This window comes from Capra hircus, chromosome 20 (genome assembly GCF_001704415.2).
Source record: "Capra hircus breed San Clemente chromosome 20, ASM170441v1, whole genome shotgun sequence".
NCBI lineage: Eukaryota > Metazoa > Chordata > Mammalia > Artiodactyla > Bovidae > Capra > Capra hircus.
The window spans coordinates 56,407,836-56,425,921 of NC_030827.1; the positions used below are offsets into that span (position 1 = coordinate 56,407,836).

Here is an 18,086-nt window from a genome sequence, read left to right on the forward strand (position 1 = left end):
GGTCCATGGAAAAGTTGTCCTCTACAAATTCGGTCTCTGGTGCGAAAACGATCGGGGAACAACGCTGTGAGAAGCAAGCCCTAAACAGGCGTCTTACCTGTCAAATGTGGAGCTTGTTTGGCATAGACCAGCTTCTCAGTAAACATTTTGCACAGTAAAATAGTTCAGTTATGTGTTTAAATAGTTTAAACAATTAAAAATGATTTAGTGCAGCCTGCCTCAGTGTGGCTGATCGGTGTGTCCCGGGCACATGGTGGGCACTGCATCCTGAAATAGTTCTAGCCCCCAGTCCCGCCTCTTGTCCGCTGCTCAGCGGGTACCTTCTCCGAACCTCACATGGTGGGCACTGCTCAGAGGGTACCATCTCCGAACCTTCGTGTGACTCGTGTTTGTTTTGCTCCTCCTAGTGCTCAAAGACAAGGGCTACACGACGCTTCAGGACGAAGCCATCAAGATATTCAACTCACTCCAGCAGCTGGAGTCCATGTCCGACCCTATTCCCATCATCCAGGGCATCCTCCAGACGGGGCATGACCTCCGGCCTTTGCGAGACGAGCTGTACTGCCAGCTCATCAAGCAGACCAACAAGGTGCCCCACCCGGGCAGCGTGGGCAACCTCTGCAGCTGGCAGATCCTCACCTGCCTGAGCTGCACCTTCCTGCCCAGCCGCGGGATCCTCAAGTACCTCAAGTTCCACCTGAGAAGGTACGAGGTGGCCTGGGCGGCTCTGCCCACGTTGAGGGGTGCAGTGGCCCGTGGCTCCGAAAACTCAGACCCAGAGCAGAAGACGCCTGGTGTGGGTCAGCCTCCTAGGTCACCTGAGCAGCTTACCGGGGGCAGATGACCTTCATGTCTCTAAACCACACGGGGCTGGTCCACGGACCAGGTCACTTTGAGGGTTGTGTCCTGATTGTAGGATGTTGGATAAATTAAATGCCACCACTCTATATGAGGACTTTCCTGGTGGCTCAGCTGTAAAGTATCCATCTGCAACGCAGGAGATGGGTTCGATCCCTGGGTTGAGAAGATCCCCTGGAGGAGGGCATGGCAACCCACTGCAGTATTCTTGCCTGGAGAATCCCCATGGACAGAGGAGCCTGGCGGGCTATAGTTCATGGGGTTGCAGAGAGTCGGACATGAATGAAGCAACTTAGCACATGCAAACTCTATATAAACAGGAAAAAAAAAAACAAAAAAAAACCTTAGATATTTGTTTCAAATCAAGCACGTAGAAACTGATTCAGATGCAGATTAACTGTGAAAAAGGGATTTTCACAGGACAGTATGAGGCACGTGGCTTTTTCAAACATAATAGCTCTGCAGAGATCAGCTGGTAGCAAAAGTTGCTCCCAGTCATACTTGGGCTCTTTGGTCTCTGGATTTTCTGTCTTGCTTGCTTCCTTTCTCTCCCTTTCTGCTGCTTTCGTCTTTAAACGGCACAGGGTGAACTACAGAAGTGGCTGGCATTGGCTCCGCTCACCACTGGGACCCCACTGGCCACCTTGGTCTGCGGCACCTTGAAGCTGCCCAACTCTCCCTAGCCAGCCATGCTCAGTCTAGCAACTAACAGTCGGTGTTTGTCTCCTAGGATACGGGAACAGTTTCCAGGAACTGAGATGGAAAAATACGCCCTCTTCATTTACGAATCTCTTAAGAAAACGAAATGCAGAGAGTTTGTGCCTTCACGAGATGAGATAGAAGCTCTGATCCATCGGCAAGAGATGACGTCCACAGTCTACTGCCATGGTGGGGGTTCCTGCAAGATCACCATCAACTCCCACACCACGGCTGGGGAGGTAAGCGGGAGGCCCAAGTGCCCACGCGCTTCCTCAGATCAGGAAAATTGTGCTCAGTTAGGCTGGCGTACTGCAGCTGCTTAGTAAACAAGGAAGTGCCTGTAATCCTGCTAATCTTAGAAGCAGTGGAGTGATTAGAGATTATGGACCTGACTCAGCCGCCATACAAGGGTGTATCTGATCGTTTCTGCAGTAAAGTATTTCTGTTTACCACACAAATAATCTGGAACATGGGGTCTTCCCAGGTGGCTCAGTGGTAAAGAATCTACCTGCCAATGCAGGGGCCCCAGTAGACATGGGTTTAATCCCTAGGTCGGAAAGATCCCCTGGAGGAGACCAAGGCAACACTTCAGTATTCTTGCCTGGAGAATCCCATGGACAGAGGAGCCTGACGGGTTACAGTCCATGGGGTCACAGAGTCAGACATGACTGACTGACTAAACAGCAACAATCCAGAACACTAGGAGAGGGGAACACAGGTTCTTTCTTTCTTTTTTCAAAGTAAACTTAGTATTAATATTGTAAAACTAATGGGCTAAAAGGAATAGTACAGTAAAACCCAGGAAAGCTGGTGTAGCAGAAATATCAACGGAAATCACTGTTAGACAAAAGGGCTTTATTTTTGTTTTTATTTTTTACAGTTTTATTTATCTATTTATTTTGACTGAGCTGGGTCTTTGTTGCGGTGTGTGGGCTTCTCATGTCTTGGCACACAGGCTTAGTTGCCCCGTGGCATGTGGATCTTAGTTCCCCAACCAGGGATCGAACCCACGTCACCTGCGTTGGAAGGTAGATTCATAACTACTAGACCACCAGGGAAGTCCCCAAAAGGACTTTAGTTTCATGCACTTGGCTAGTTTGCAAGAAACTGGCCCAGTATCTGCCCCTACCAGGAGGCAGAATAGCCTGTGTTCTTTTTGGCAAGGAAGACAGAACTGATTTCAAGAGAACCAGGGGGGACGGCACCTTTGAAATTCCACACACAACGGTGTCGGAAAGCTGCTTGGACCGTCGCGTGTGCCAGCAGCGCCCTCTGGCTTCTGATGAAGGCATGTTCTAGAACCACAGCTGAGGACCCGGTGTGTTCCAGGTGGTGGAGAAGCTGATCCGAGGCCTGGCCATGGAGGACAGCAGAAACATGTTCGCGCTCTTTGAGTACAACGGACACGTCGATAAAGCCATCGAGAGCAGGACCATCGTAGCAGATGTGTTGGCAAAGTTTGAAAAGTAAGCTCTTTCTCCCTGAAGCGCCAGCAGATTAGAGGAAAGAAATTAAGAGAAAGAGGGTTTGAACTTCTATTCCATTTTCAGCTTCAGCGCGTGTTTGAATCTGCCTCATTTTGCCTGTGTTAAAGCACATTTGGTTTTTCATCTCTCTTTGCTGCCTGTTTCCCTACAGAGCCACTGTCTGAAATAGGATTCACTCATCCTTGTTCCTCCACCCCATTCTTTCTCTCAGTCCCCTGTTGTTCCCATTTTGTTGGAATTTTCTGATTTTCTCAGATCTTCACTTGTCATTAGCTTTGAAGCTGGGCAAGTAGACAGAAGCCAGCTTATAAACTCTTCAAACCCCATTTAGTATCTCTTGGACTTACAGTATTCACAGCCCCCAAGTTACACAGAAGATATTCCTACTTTAGAAAGATGCTAGTGCCAATAACAAGACTCCAGCCAGGCTGGGCCCTTGCCCTCCCCAATTGCATAAGGGGCAGAAGCAGCTTTAAGTTAGAAACGTGGCAGGGGACCACGAGGTTTAGAGCAGCTCCAAGCTTCAAGTCTCTGAGAAGTGACATCTTCTGGGTGGGCCTCGTCTAAGTGCTTTGTTGGAAATAAGCCAAAATGGGGGAAAAAAAGAGATTTCTACTTTATGTAAACAAACCTTCCCTAATCATGTCAGTTTTTGTTCGGGCATTTTTTTTTTTTTTTTTTTTTTTTTTTTTGCTGTGCTGTGCGCTTGCAGGATCTTAGTAGACTAGGGATCAAACAAACCTGGGCAGTGGAAGGGCAGAGTCCTAGTTACTGGACTGTCGGGGAATTCCTCAAGTCAGTTGTTATAAACATTTGAGAGCTGGCAAAGGGAATGAAGGAATAGGCTTTGTTTCTTTTCTTCCTCTGAATGCAGCAGAATGCTTAGCTGGAACTAACCAGAATGGGCACTCAGAAAATACTCGTTAGCTCAATTTAACTGAAGGTTGCCTGTTTATTGTCTTTAAAACTAGGATGAAAGCGTGTTTTTCGCCTCTGGATAAGTTAGCAGGGAATTCTCAGAAGCTTCACTGTTTCTGTTTTCTCTCCCACCACCCCACCTCCACACTCTGCTCTGAGCCCAGACAGGGTGTCTGAATCCTGACGTAGAATACATCCCATGCGCTAATGGCCCTGTGGGTCACCCTTGGCCCATATCCGGTTTTAGTTCCTGTGTCTCTCTCCACTTCTATCTGTAGGCTGGCTGCCACTTCAGAGGCGGGCGAGCAGCCCTGGAAATTCTACTTCAAACTTTACTGCTTCCTGGACACAGACAACGTGCCAAAAGACAGCGTGGAATTTGCCTTTATGTTTGAACAGGTAAATGGAGGTCTTAGGCTCCTTTGCAGACACGCAGGGGTGAACCCATTCCTACCCTTCTCAAGTTAACTGCTAGTCCTTAGAAACCAGGCGTGGCAGTAGAATTCTCAGTGTAACCAGGGAGGGATGCTCTTTTATTCACTGGTAGAAGGAAACTTGCATACGTATTATGTGAACTGCTGTACCAGGAACTGTCCTAGTTGGGGATAGGGAGGAGTGAGAGGGAGAGGAAATAATAAATACACGTGTCCAGTGGTACCCATTGCCAGGGAGAAATTTAAAACTGTGAAGGGGCGTTAGGGTACCCTTTTATGGAAGATGGCATTTGAGAGAAATCGTGATGGTTTGAGGGAGCAAGCCAGGTGGACTTCGTGTCACACGGCAGTGTCTGGCCCTATAAAGCCATCGACCGCCTCTTTGCAGGCCCACGAAGCCGTCATCCATGGCCACTACCCGGCCCCTGAGGAGAACCTGCAGGTGCTGGCTGCCCTGCGGCTCCAGTACCTGCAGGGGGATTACACGCCGCACGCCCCGGTGCCACCCCTGGAGGAGGTCTACTCGCTGCAGAGACTCAAGGCCCGCATCAGCCAGTCCACCAAGAGCTTCACGCCAGGGGAGCGGCTGGAGAAGAGGCGCACAAGCTTCCTGGAGGGGACCCTGCGGCGGAGCTTCCGCACGGGCTCGGCGATACGGCAGAAGGCAGAGGAGGAGCAGATGGTGGATATGTGGGTCAAGGAGGAGGTGTGCTCCGCGCGGGCTAGCATCCTGGACAAGTGGAAGAAATTCCAGGGCATGAGCCAGGAACAGGCTATGGCCAAGTACATGGCCCTGATCAAGGAGTGGCCTGGGTACGGGTCGACGCTCTTCGACGTGGAGGTGAGAGCGGGCTGCTGCTTCCTGGACCAGGCTGCACACCTGAGTCAGTGTGACCTCGGTCAAGGTCACGGGGAAGGAGGACTGGGTAGAACACGTGGCTCTCTTACCCTCTGAGGTTGCGAGCATGCTAAGTCGCTTTGGTCATATCAGACTCCTTGCGACCCTGTGGACTGTAGCCCACTGGGCTCCTCTGTCCATGGATTCTCCAGGGGTGAATACTGGAATGGGTTGCCATGCCCTCCTCTAGGGCATCTTCCCCACGCAGGGATCAAACCCGTGTCTCTCATGTCTCCTGCTTCGGCATGTGGGTTCTTTACCACTAGCGCAACCTGGGAAGCCCAGCCCTCGTAGGTTAGGTCTCCCCAGTTTTACCCTTAACATCACCCCCCACCCACCCAAAGTATTCTTCCTCCTTTTTGGTAAATGCTTTTGTAATGTTAGAAGCAAGTGGAAAATTAAGATATTATCTGTTCTTAAATAATTGACTCTTATTCAAGCTGTACACCCAATGAAAAAGTGCTGGTAAAAATCTGCATTAAAGTTTTTTAAAATATCTAGTACTGTGTCCATAAAATTAGAAAATTTGGATATACTTGGATTTTAATTTTTTTTCCCATGGCTATTTGTAGGGAAAAGTTTCTTTTACACAATTGGAGTTTGGCTAAGTTTGCATCAACCTAGCACTGATTCATATCCTTTTTCTTTTTTTAAGTAGACCATTTATCGAAAGAAAATTTTATTAATGATCAAGATCAAGCCTTGACAAACTGCAGCCTGCCTTCTTTTTTTTTTTTTTGTAAAGTTTTATTGGAATACAGCAGTGCTCTTTCTTTCATGTATTTTTCTCTCACTGCTTTCAGGCTGAAATGGCAGAGTTGAATAGCTGTGACCGATACCACAAAACCTAAAATATTTACTATCTGTTCCTTAACAGATAAGTTTGCCAACTCTTGGTCTAGACGAGCATCTATTTTTCTTATGATCAGAGTCATTCAGCATGTTATTTGTTGACTTTTAAAGAAGGCTTTATAAAACCCTAAATAATTGATCTCTATTCCATGAGTTTTCACTGGATGCCATCTTTGGGTGGGTGGCTTGATTGGTTGAGTCGGTTACATTTAAGTATAAGTCAGATGCTTTGTACAAGTACCTCGTCTCCTGTGTCACTGATGCATATCCCTCTTGAGTCCCATAGCCTGGTGTTGTCATCCCTATATCCTAGCTCCTATCTCTCCACTTATGTGTGCAAAAAAGTCTGTTGGTAAACCAATGAGCTCAACCACCATACACACAAAAGGTCACTGCTGCTACTTGTCACGAGATGTGTTTTTCAGGAGGAGCTGGAACTGCTCAGCACATGTTTGGAGAATTTCCCTCTATGATCCTAGATTTTGTATTTGAACAACCATCCAAAACAGGATTGAGGTGGAACTAGAGATAGACAGGAATGGGCATTAGTGGTAAAGACCCCACCTGCCAGTGCAGGAGATATAAGAGATGCCAGTTCATCCCTGGGTAGGCAAGATCCCCTGGAGGAGGGCATGGCAACCCACTCTAGTATTCTTGCCTGGACAATCCCATGGACAGAGGAACCTAGTGGGCTACAGTCTGTAGGGCGCAAAGCGTCAGACACAGCTGAAGTCACTTAGCATGCAGCGATAGACAGGCTGCTTGATTTGATGGGAAATTACTGTCAAGTTTATCGCCTGTGGCCACCTTCTCATACCTAATTCACATGGCCAAGACGATGGTGACATTGACAGGTGGAGAGTCCAAGCAAGATGCTGCATTTACCAGTTGGTGTTCTCCAAATGCGTGGGGTTGATGAGTTGGTCAGAAATCAGTCAAGACAGCCGGAGAGCTACCATTTTTCATGTCTTGTATTTCAGTTGCCCTCTGCATAAAGACACATTGAATGTGTTCAATACTCTGCAGAGGGCTGGGCTCAGAGCCCATCTTGTGGTTTCTGTGTCCTGTTTCTGACTTTGCTGATCCGATCTTGCCCCGACTCTTGCCTGCCCCCCAGTGCAAGGAAGGTGGCTTTCCCCAGGAGCTCTGGCTGGGCGTCAGCGCCGATGCGGTCTCTGTCTACAAGCGCGGGGAGGGGAGGCCGTTGGAAGTCTTCCAGTACGAACACATCCTCTCCTTCGGTGCCCCCCTGGCCAACACCTACAAGATCGTCGTCGATGAGAGGGAGCTGCTCTTTGAAACCAGTGAGGTAGGAGGCAAATCTTTAGTCTGTGGCGTTGATGAACTAGCAAGACAACATCCCGTTTCCTGATGCCTTTGACCAAATAGCTTTGTTTGCATATTTCGCTCTGAGACACAGGAAAATACAGTATGGTGGTCCCTCCCCTGCTGCACGTTTCTCACAGGCCAAAATCTGACAGTCCCACGTTTCTTCTGTATACCTTTGCAATGGAGAAATTTGGTTTCCAGCTGTCAGGGGATTTTACCCTTGCAGAAAAAGAAGGGAAAAGGAAGTGACCCAGAAATGAAGAAATCTGGTTTCCAGCTGTCGGGGGGTGCGTCTTACCCTTGCAGGAAGAGAAAGGGAAGTGACATAGAGGTACCAAAAAATATATATATATATATATATATATTGGCAATAAAGCCTTGTGAAAATTGTTAGACAAGGTGGCAGTGGATCACAGCCATGAGACTGGGGCCAGGCAGTGTCCAAGGAGCAGGAGGGAGTGAGTGGCAGACCGTCCTGGGAAGAGCTAATTCTCACAACACAAAAAAAATTACAAAAACACCTCTGTATATATGCCGTCCCACTCCAAAGCATAAAATGTAGTAGTAATCATGATGAGAATGCAGAAGCCTGTTGAGGTCTCCAGGGAGCTGTTAACAAGCAAAGGTGAGAAATGGGCGTGAATCCCATGCCTTCCATTTGGCTACTGGTGTAAAGTGAGGGCGAGGAGCTGTGAGGTGATGACTGGACCACAGATGTGGTGCAGGAGGTGTGCAGTGGGATGGAAGGAGGTGGGGGCTCTTACGGGAGGGTCCCTGGTGCCCGGCTGCTGGGTTTGGTCAACTCCAGTAGAGAGCAGAGAACTGCTGTGAGATCTTTGTGAATAGTGTGTCAGGACAGCGCTTTCACAGGGATGTCCGGTGGCATTAGAAGGAAGATGAGGGATCAGGGAGGTGGAAGCCAGTTAGGATGTCTCCGCAGGGACCCAGGCCAACCATCAAGAGGAATGGGCCAGAAGGGGCGGCAGTGAACACACCATGAAAGAGCTACTATGCATGCGGAGTTGGCAGAGAGCAGAGCATGCATGGGTGGCTCTTGGTGGGGTGGGAGGTGGTGTTCCCCACTCCTACCCCCACGACCCCCCCAGCCCTCAGTTCTGTTTCTCCAGCTGTATCACGAGGTACTGACTGGCAGGCTGGGACCCAGTCTTTAAAAGCTATGATTGTGGCTTCTGTCGTGTTGCCCTTATTTTCAATGGGGACAGTCATCCCAGCCCTGATGATACCAAGACCCTTAATGTGATTAGGTGGGGGCTTTATTGTATCTGTAAAATGTGACAGTTTTACATCAGGCAACCACCAGGTGGTGCAGGGGGGAAGGCCACGAGTCCCTTCTCCCCACCACAAGCAAAAGGGCAAAAGCAGTTGAACTTTTGGCCGAATCCACGGCCTGCACAGTGGATTCACACTGGCAGGCTGCTGGCTTTTGCAGGCGGGACGGACCCCTGCTTGCCCGTGCTGGGCAGAGGATGTCTGATTGTTAGCCTGGGCCCCCTGGCCTTGCGGACACTTGGTGACTGTGGTCCGACTCTGCTCCCCTGGCAGGTGGTGGACGTGGCCAAGCTCATGAAAGCCTACATCAGCATGATCGTGAAGAAGCGCTACAGCACCTCGCGCTCCGTGAGCAGCCAGGGCAGCTCCAGGTGAAGGGAGCCCGAGTCCACGCGAACTCAAAACCTGCCCGCGCCACCCTGCTCCTCGGCCCCCGCCGGCGCCCGCGTCTGCTGTCTGAATTGCGGCTGCCCCAGACTTTCCAGCAGCCCCTCGTCAGAGGGAGGTGTCTTGGGGACCTTTCGCCCTGTCCATTCCAGCGATCGGTGTATTCAGCTGTACCACCAGTTTCCAAAGCTTTACTTCTCTTAGATGATACATGCCTTAAAAAGAGAGGAAACGAAACACACGCTGCCACCAAAGCAGCCAGAAGTGCCTTAACTCCGTGGAGCCGACACGGACCCCCGTAACTGTGCTACTGAAGGGAGATAGATGCTCACCCCTGCTTTTCGGGAAGGCTTGCTGAGCTTGGGGTGGGGGAGGGTCGTCGATCCATCAATTCTGCACTAACCTGATTTCCCCTGGGAGGGAAGGTGAGGGAGTGGGGAGGGGGACGGAGAGAGAGCGTGAGGGGATGGTCTATTTTAGGTGGAGAGCTGCTGGCAGCCTTCCTCACAGACGCCTATTAACTTTTTCTCTTTGTTTCATCTTTAGCGTGCATGCGCTTGCCTGTGCACGCACGTGTTCGTAAACACATACATCACTTTCATCATTGTTCCGCGAGCCTTGAAAGCGAAGGGAAAGAGGATGTGCAATGAATTGTGTAGCATCTGTATATTTTAATCGTTCAGAGTCAAGAGTCCTCAACTGTTACTTTGCAAGGTGGTTTTTATTAACAACCCGGAATCCTGGATTTTTCCTGTCTTTGCTGTATTTCGAAAGCCACATTTTTGACTCCAGTTTTGTTTTACGTGTGGCAAAGTCTGCAATCTGTGTCTGCTGTATTATAAACAGATATGCAGCCTGCAAATAACTGTATTTATAAACCACTCTTAAACAGCTGGCTCCAAGGCTGTTTTTAGAACTGTATGAAGTCACTTTGGAGTCTTCAGTTTCTAAGAGGTTTAAGTTAAAAAATGTTTTCTGGAAGGTTAGCTTGAATCACTCTGTGGGTAGATTGTGACTTAACCCTGTTTGAATACGAGGGAAAGCTGTCATCTTCCTTGAAAGCAACTTGAGCAAATCTTTAAAGGACCCTGACATTCAATGCTGAGACTTTAATAAAATACACACCTATTTTATCCCAAGTTTATAATGGTGGCCTGAATAAGGCCCCTGTAAATAAATCAGCATTTATGACCAGATGAAAGATAATCTGGTCTTGGACTTCTATTTTTATACAGAAAAGTTGTAAAGACTTAGGCCAACTAAGTCTACCCAACAAGAGAAGAAACTTGCCTTATCCCTATGGATAGCCACGCGGAATCATTGTTTCTTGGCTCAAGAAAATCTGACAATAAAAGATACTAGCTAACGTTCAGTGTCTTTTCTTTATGGGGTGGCTCTCAATACCACATGGGCTTTGTTTGTGTTTTTGTTGGGTTTTCATTTTAATGCTTAAGCCTTCAAAGGGCCAAAGCTGTGTGTTTCATGCACTTGATCATCAGGACTATATGTCAACCACATAGTCATTTCAGCAGCTTTTTTAGACACAGAGCATGACCCCAAGAAAGCAGAGAAGGTAAAACACCAGGTTCAGTGAAATCACAGAAATCTAAGGACTTGAATTGTGGATGTTGGACTGTCTCCTGTAGCTGAGCCCCAAGACGCCTGATGGCAGAGCCTCTGTCCTGCCACCTGCTTGCAGCCCCGCTCACCTGCTTGTGAGCAGAATACATAGGGAACTTGTTTAGCCACCAATTTCCCCCAAAGAACCTACACAGGCTCCTCAATCAGACATGGCACATGATGTCACTGGTCCCCCCAGTGTCCTCATCACCTGTGTGTCCTGGAGCTGCCCCTCCCAGGAGTGATCAGGAGGTGATCCGAAGCCAAGTGCCCCCCACCACCACCCAGCACTTGGCCTGAAGGTGGCCAAACAAAGGTGAGCTAAGACTCCGGTATTTTGTTGTTCTCGTTGTTTTCATTTCAAGCCCCGAGAGCAGCCGGCAGAAGTGTCTTCCCCTGCCGACCGCTCAGGACCTCCTCTGTAACTTCTCATACCCCAGAAGGGTGCCCCACCCTCCCAATCACATACAAGGAAGTGGGCAGAGACAGACAAAGTGACTTGACTCAGGCATTGCAGCAGCACCAGACTTGGACCCAAGTGTCTCTACACAGAAGCTTTTACCCATCAATAGCTTCAACTTAACATGTTATTTAGAAGTAATTACAGATTCAGGGGAAGTTGGAATAGAACGTACAGAAAGGTCTCTACACCCTTCACCTGGGTGTCACCAGGGGTAACATCTCACACAATCGCGGAAAAGATCATAGCTAAAAAACTGAATTTCCTCCATCTGCAGTTTATTCTGATTTCACCAGATTGACACGCACTCATTGTGTGTGAGACTAATAGGTTGTGCATGTGACCTGTGGAGTAATGTGGAGTCTCTGCTTATTACAGAGAAAGGCATCAACTTGGACAACCTAGTTTTTTAATTTGTTCTAATTTTTAATTCTTTTAGAAGATAATACACATGGGTGGGGTTTTTCTTATTCAGACTGAGAGTAAAATGACTTTTCCACCCAGCTGTGATCCCCTGGTTTACCCAATTTAATTCCCCAGAAACAATTATTTTTACCATTTTTTAGAATGTCCTTCCAGAAATATTCCAAGCATATACTCACATAAATATTCCCAACCCCTTCCATTTTAAGCATAAACTCTCTTGCACCTTCCTTTTCTCCTAGGATATTTTAGATATGATTGCCCATGGTATCTCTAGAGTTGCCTAGTCCTTTTTGTGTCCTAGACAGTTTTGGAGAGGGGAAAAAAAAGAAGCCCACTTGATTTATCTCTAAACACAGTTCAGAAATGTAAGAAAGCAAACATTTGTGAGACTTTTTACTAAGCACCTTAAGTTGGGTCACATACACACTTATAGTAAAATTCTGTGTTTAATCTATCTCATCCATTGGAATCTTTGATATATTCTAGAAATACATGTGTCCTCTGGGTATACAAATGCGTGCTTTAAAGAACATAAAAATTCTCATCCACTAAACTTTATTAATAATAGTGAACAAAATAATATATAAAACTGAAGACCTGGGTTTGATCCCTGGGTCAGGAAGATTCCCTGGAGAAGGGAATGGCAACCCACTCCAGTGTTCTTGCCTGGAGAATCCCATGGACAGAGGAGCCTGGCGGGCTGCAGCCCATGGGGTCGTACAGGGCTGGACATGACTGAGTGACTTTCACTCACTCACCCAAATTTAACCAGCACCTTTATGCCTATTCTGTACAACTGACCAGAGAAACATCGTGATATTTGGGAAAGCATTGCATCTGGATTCTAAGTTTGGCATTACCATTTTCAAGTCTGTAATTTTGATCTTTTAGGTCAGAGGTCAGGAAACTACAGCAGAAACCAGCTGCTTTCTAAATAGTTGTTGGAGCACGTCTCTACCTGCTGATTTGTGTAGTTATCTAGAAGTGTGATTACCATTCAACAGCAGAATTGGTGAGTTGTGACAGGAGCTCTTGCAAAGCCCAAGTATTTACACTCTGGTCCTTTGTGGAAGGAGTTTGTGGACCCCTATTTTGAGGAATTACAGAAGTATGCCATCTCCTTTGTGACCAACTGTTGGCTCTAGTTGGGATTTTGATTCCACATATCAGACATGGAGTAGAGCCCCTGGTTTTGGATCTGTTGCTTTGTCTTGTCCACCATATTGAATGATCTTCCTGATCGGCCCTCCTTGCATTTCTCAGCGCAGATCTGGTTTCTACCTGATCAGTCCCTAGATTTTGACGAGAGCTTCTTCAGGACAGAAAATGTCTTCTGTCCACATGCCCAAGAAATCCAGCATGGTACCCTCCGGGAACACCCCAGAAGCTGAGTTTAGCCAGACACAGTGATCAAGTCCCAGCCCCAACTCTCCAGGAGTTGTGGAGATCAGACAGATGCAGGTAAAGATGCTCTGTGACCACACGAGGTGGCACAGCGGTGGTCGGGTGAGCTCCAGGAAGCCCAGGAAGCAGTGTTCCAGGTGCCCAAAGCACGTAGGTCCATGTGACTGGGAGCGGGTGGGGGGCACCCTTGAGGGGGAGCCTCAGGAGTGGGGCAGCTTGAGTGGGTCTTGCCCTGTGGCAGAGGGGAGGAATTCCTAGGGGGGGTGGGTAGGGCCCCTCAAGGAGCCTGAGCACAGAGCTGTAGGCATGGAGCAGATGTCAGGACAAAGGTCAGAAGCCATGTCATAGCCCCCAGCCCCAGATGGCATCTTTCTTGGTCTCCATACTTCCATCTTTGGTACCCTTCACCCCAACCCCATATTGCTATTCTCCACAGACAAGATGCCCAGAATGTCTTTATCAAACATAAATCCAAATACGCGTGCGTACTCAGTTGCTTCAGTTGTGTCCGGTGACCCTATGGACTGTAGCCCACCAGGCTCCTCTATCCATGGGATTCTCCAGGCAAGAATATTGGACTGGGTTGTCTACTCCAGGGGATCTTCCAAACCCAGGGACCAAATCCGAGTCTCTTAGGTCTGCATTGGCAGAGTGCCACCTGGCAAGCCCAATACACGCTTGCACTGAAAACTCTCCTATAACCTAACCAAACGATGAATCTCTACTACACGCCCTGTGCTTTCTGCCCACCTGCGTCCAGCCTTGTCTGACGTGCACACTCAGCCTCACCCACGTGTCAGCCCATATTGCTGGCTCCAACTCAGTGGCACATACCTTGGCCAGCTGGCCCTACTTTAATTTTGCCCCCCTTTTGTCAGCCCAACTTAGAGCATTCTTCTGCCCAGCAGTGGGAAGATGACCCTGACGTTTACTGCTGAGACCTAGTGTCTGAGCTCAAGACAACAAGAGCTGTAATTCTCCACCACCCAATGTTCTGGCAGTAGTGACTTGCTGGCAGATAAATTCGTCTCCAGGCTCCGCAGGGAAAACAATCCCACTTTGTAGTGTTCGCTGATTTCCAGGGTGGCAATATTCCCACTATGGCTGATTGCAAGCTCTGAGGTGACATTGCTGCACGCAGAGTTGAAACGAGATGCATAGTCGGCTCCCCAAAGCTGGTAGAAGCTGGCTCCTTTACCCCCAACAGAAAAGACACATCAATAAATAATTTTTCAATAAAAAGCAGCATCTTAGAGGAAACCCTCTGAAGGAAGTAAAAAGGAAGATGCTTAGAAAGCCTACAGCATTTTGAGTGAGGGAAAGATGTGGGGAAATTAAAGATGTTTTCAAAGTATAGAGACAGTGCCTATCTTTAGTTCACCCAGGCACTTTTATTTTCTCTTTCAGGTAATAACAGGTTCAGAGTTGATGAGCAGTTTGAGACATAAACAGGGTCTATTGTCCCAGAGGCATCCAGACGTTTGTTTGATGGGAACCAGTTGCCAGATTAGAGGTCTCCCTATTCCCTCCTGGGAATGCTAGGAAAGAAAATGAATAATTCCTCTAACTCTGATGTCTTGGGGGAAATCATTCTCTGTATTTACTTGACACTGAGGAAATTTAATAGTCTTCTTGATTAAAGATATGATAACCCCAAGAATAACACCAACCAGAACATAATTTAATTAATTTACTGAATATTTACTACATTCTTGCTGTTTGGATAAAAAAGCAAAACACCATCTCAGTGGGGTTTGCCAAAGAAACCCAAGAATTATCTAAATTGCTTAGAGCCTGAAAGTTGAAAGTATTAGTCACTTAGTCATGTCTGACTCTAGTAACCACATGGACTGTGGCCCACCAGGCTCCTCTGTCCATGGAATTCTCCAGGCAAGAATACTGGAGTGGGTAGCCATTCCCTTTTCCAGGGGATCTTCCTGACCCAGGGATCGAACACAAGTCTCCTGCATTACAGGCAAACTCTTTACCATCTGAGCCAGGAGAGAAACCTAGCCTAGCTGGAGATAAAATCCTTAAAAACATGAATCCAGAAGTTGATTCTAACATATGCTGACCATTGCATATGTGTTGAAACATCCAGAAAACAAGAATTCGAGGAGGAAAGTTTTCAAAGGTGAATGATGAGCCAGAAAATGCAGGTTTGTGATGTGTGATGTGAGCTCATGCCAGCAGGACGGGTCCTTCCTTCTCACACTCCCCTTTCACTGTGGTTTTCCCTTGACCATTTCTCTCTGATGTGACCAGTGGCCTTAGTTAGCATTTGCTCAGCACATGTAATGGTTCAGGCTTGGTGTCAAGTACACAGTCATCATCATCTCATTGTGTCCCCGCAGTGGCCATGATGTAGTTGCTGGCAAATCTATTTTATGCTGAGGACACTGGGGCGTAGAAGGTCATTTATTTAACTAGCTGTAACAGCTTTGTTGTGTAACAAGTCACTCTAGAATCCAGTGGCTAATGCAACAAGCCTTTATTGAGAGCATGATTCTATAGGGGACAGTTTCCCTGATGGTCTCACTCATGACTCTGCAAGTCACCTGCAGCCAGTCCTCTTTGTTGATCTTGCCTTGTCTTTGTCCTGTGCCTGTGAGAGACCATAAGGAAAGCTGAGCACCGAATAATTGATGCTTTTGAACTGTGGTGTGGGAGAAGGCTTGAGAGTCGCTTGGACTGCAAGGAGATCCAACCAGTCCGTTCTAAAGGAGGTCAGCCCTGAGTGTTCATTGGAAGGACTGATATTGAAGCTGAAACTTCGATACTTTGGCCACCTGATCCAAGGGCTGACTCACTGGAAAAGACCCTGATGCTTGGAAAGATTGAAGGCAGGAGAAGGGGATGACAGAGGATGAGATGGTTGGATGGCATCACCAGCTCGATGGACATGAGTTTGAGCAAGCTCCAGGAGTTGGTGCTGGACAGGGAAATCCGGCTTGCTGCAGCCCCTGGGGTCGCAAAGAGTAGTACATGAGTGAGCGGCTGAACTGAGGCCTCAGATGGGTGGTTGAGGTCTGCTCTATGGGGTCTCTTGTCCACTACTTAACTAGTGTTAGCTGATTCACAGGACATTTTGGCAAGACCTCAAGAAAGCTAGCAGGCAAAGTCTCTTGAGACTTAGGTTTAAAATAGTCACATGATTAATTCTGCCCCATTCTATTGGCTAAACCAAAACCCAATGCCAGACCAGAACCAAGAGATGAGGGAACAGACTCCATGGCTTAATGGGAGTTGCTGCCAAGTCACTCAGTCAGAGTGTGGAGAATTGTGGCCATTTTTGTAATCTGCCTTGCTGGCTGAAAAATCATAAAACTACAATGGACAGAGAATTCAAACCTGGGTTCATGTGAAATCTTGCTTGCATCACAAAGCTATATTAAAATCCAAATACTTCCTCTCTGTTTCTTCATAAGGCCACCCCCATCCTAGGGGGCATAGTTTACAAGCATCCCACCGACAGCTTTCTCTAAATAGCTAAGCACTCTTAATATAAACAGACACACATGCCCACATTACTCCCTCCTCCAAGTTTCTGTTCATGTTCTTCCCTTGCCTGAAACACCCTTTCTCCCCTTGTATGTTTTCTTCATCTTTGGCAATCTGATTTAGATGTCAGTTCCTCCACAAAGCTGACTGTTGCAGAGATGGCTAACCATCCACCAGGCATCTATCCATTCTCTCCTTTTACCTTATAGTAACAAAATTCCCCTAAGCTTTAGCTTGCAACAGATAATCAGCTACAGAATACATTTCCCAGCCTCCCTTGCAGCTTAGTGTGTGTGTCTGTGTGTGTGTGTGTATGCGGGCGGGGGGAGAGGAGTTTTAAAATATGCTGCAACTTCCTCATATTTGGACCATAAAAAGGTGAGGTCTCACTTTGTGAATAAAAGACTAGCCATAGTGACTCCAGGCTTCCCTGGTGGCTCAGCAGCAAAGAATCCGCCTGCAATGCAGGGGTCACAGGAGACTCAAGTTCAATCCCTGGGTCAGGAAGATTCCCTGGAGAAGGAAATGGCAACCCACTCCTAACCTTGCCTGGGAAATCCCATGGACAGAGAAGCCTGGTGGGCTACAGTCCATGGGTCCCAAAGAGACATGACTGAGTGACTAATACCAGCTTAGTGACTCCACTTCTAATAAACAGAATGTGGTGAAAATGATCCTTCCTAGATTACAAGCCAGTCCAGCAAGATGTCCTATCTTCACCTGCCTATCTTCACCTGCTCTTTCTCTTGGGAACCACACCTTAAGTGTGCTGAACTGACAGGAAATCCCCCTAACCTGAAGCGGCAGTGCTGAAAAGATTATGTCAGGAGGCCATGTAGAGACAGACAAGCCCCAAGTGGACTATCACCCACTGTTGGTCTTGTAAATCTCAACCATAATGTGTGAGGGTTTTTAGACCATCTCAGCCACTAACTGATTTTTACTTTTTTAAAAAATGTTTTTTAAAAAGTGCATTTGTTTTTGGCTGCTTTGGGTCTTTCTTGTTGCGTGGGCTTTTCTCTAGTTCCAGCAACCATGGGCTACTCTTCATGGCGGTGCCTCAGCTTCTGGTTGTGATGGCTTCTCTTGGTGCACAGCACAGGCTATAGGCACTTGGGCTTCAGTACTTGCAGAGTATGGGCTCAGTAGTTGTGGCTCACGAGCTTAGTTGCGTGGGAGCATGTGGGATCTTCCTGGATCAGGGATCGAACCTGGGTCTCCTGTGTTGGCAGGTGGATTCCTACTGCTCCTCCACTAGGGGAGTTCCTCAGCCACTAACTTTAAATCACCCTTCATACAAAGTCCACTCCCTCCCTCTCCAGACCCATCAGTGTCTTATCCAAGGCATCAAGTTCAGGCTTGAGGCCTAAGACCTTGTCATCTAAATCAAGCTCCACTGTGAATGAATTGCCAACCTCCGCTGGATCATCGAAAAAGCAAGAGAGTTCCAGAAAAACATCTATTTCTGCTTTATGGACTATGTCAAAGCCTTTGACTGTGTGGATCACAATAAACTGTGGAAA

The 18,086-nt window shown here is 47.6% G+C and overlaps 1 protein-coding gene across 1 annotated transcript in view; it reads left to right on the forward strand.

The window, feature by feature from the left end:
* MYO10 (myosin X) overlaps positions 1-10,519 on the forward strand; it is a 261,210-nt gene extending 250,691 nt beyond the window's left edge. Inside the window, 7 exon segments of the mRNA XM_018065535.1 lie at positions 408-705; positions 1,589-1,796; positions 2,887-3,023; positions 4,241-4,361; positions 4,785-5,237; positions 7,264-7,455; positions 9,039-10,519. Of these exon segments, the coding sequence (XP_017921024.1) occupies positions 408-705; positions 1,589-1,796; positions 2,887-3,023; positions 4,241-4,361; positions 4,785-5,237; positions 7,264-7,455; positions 9,039-9,140 (1,511 nt within the window). The 3' untranslated portion in view covers positions 9,141-10,519.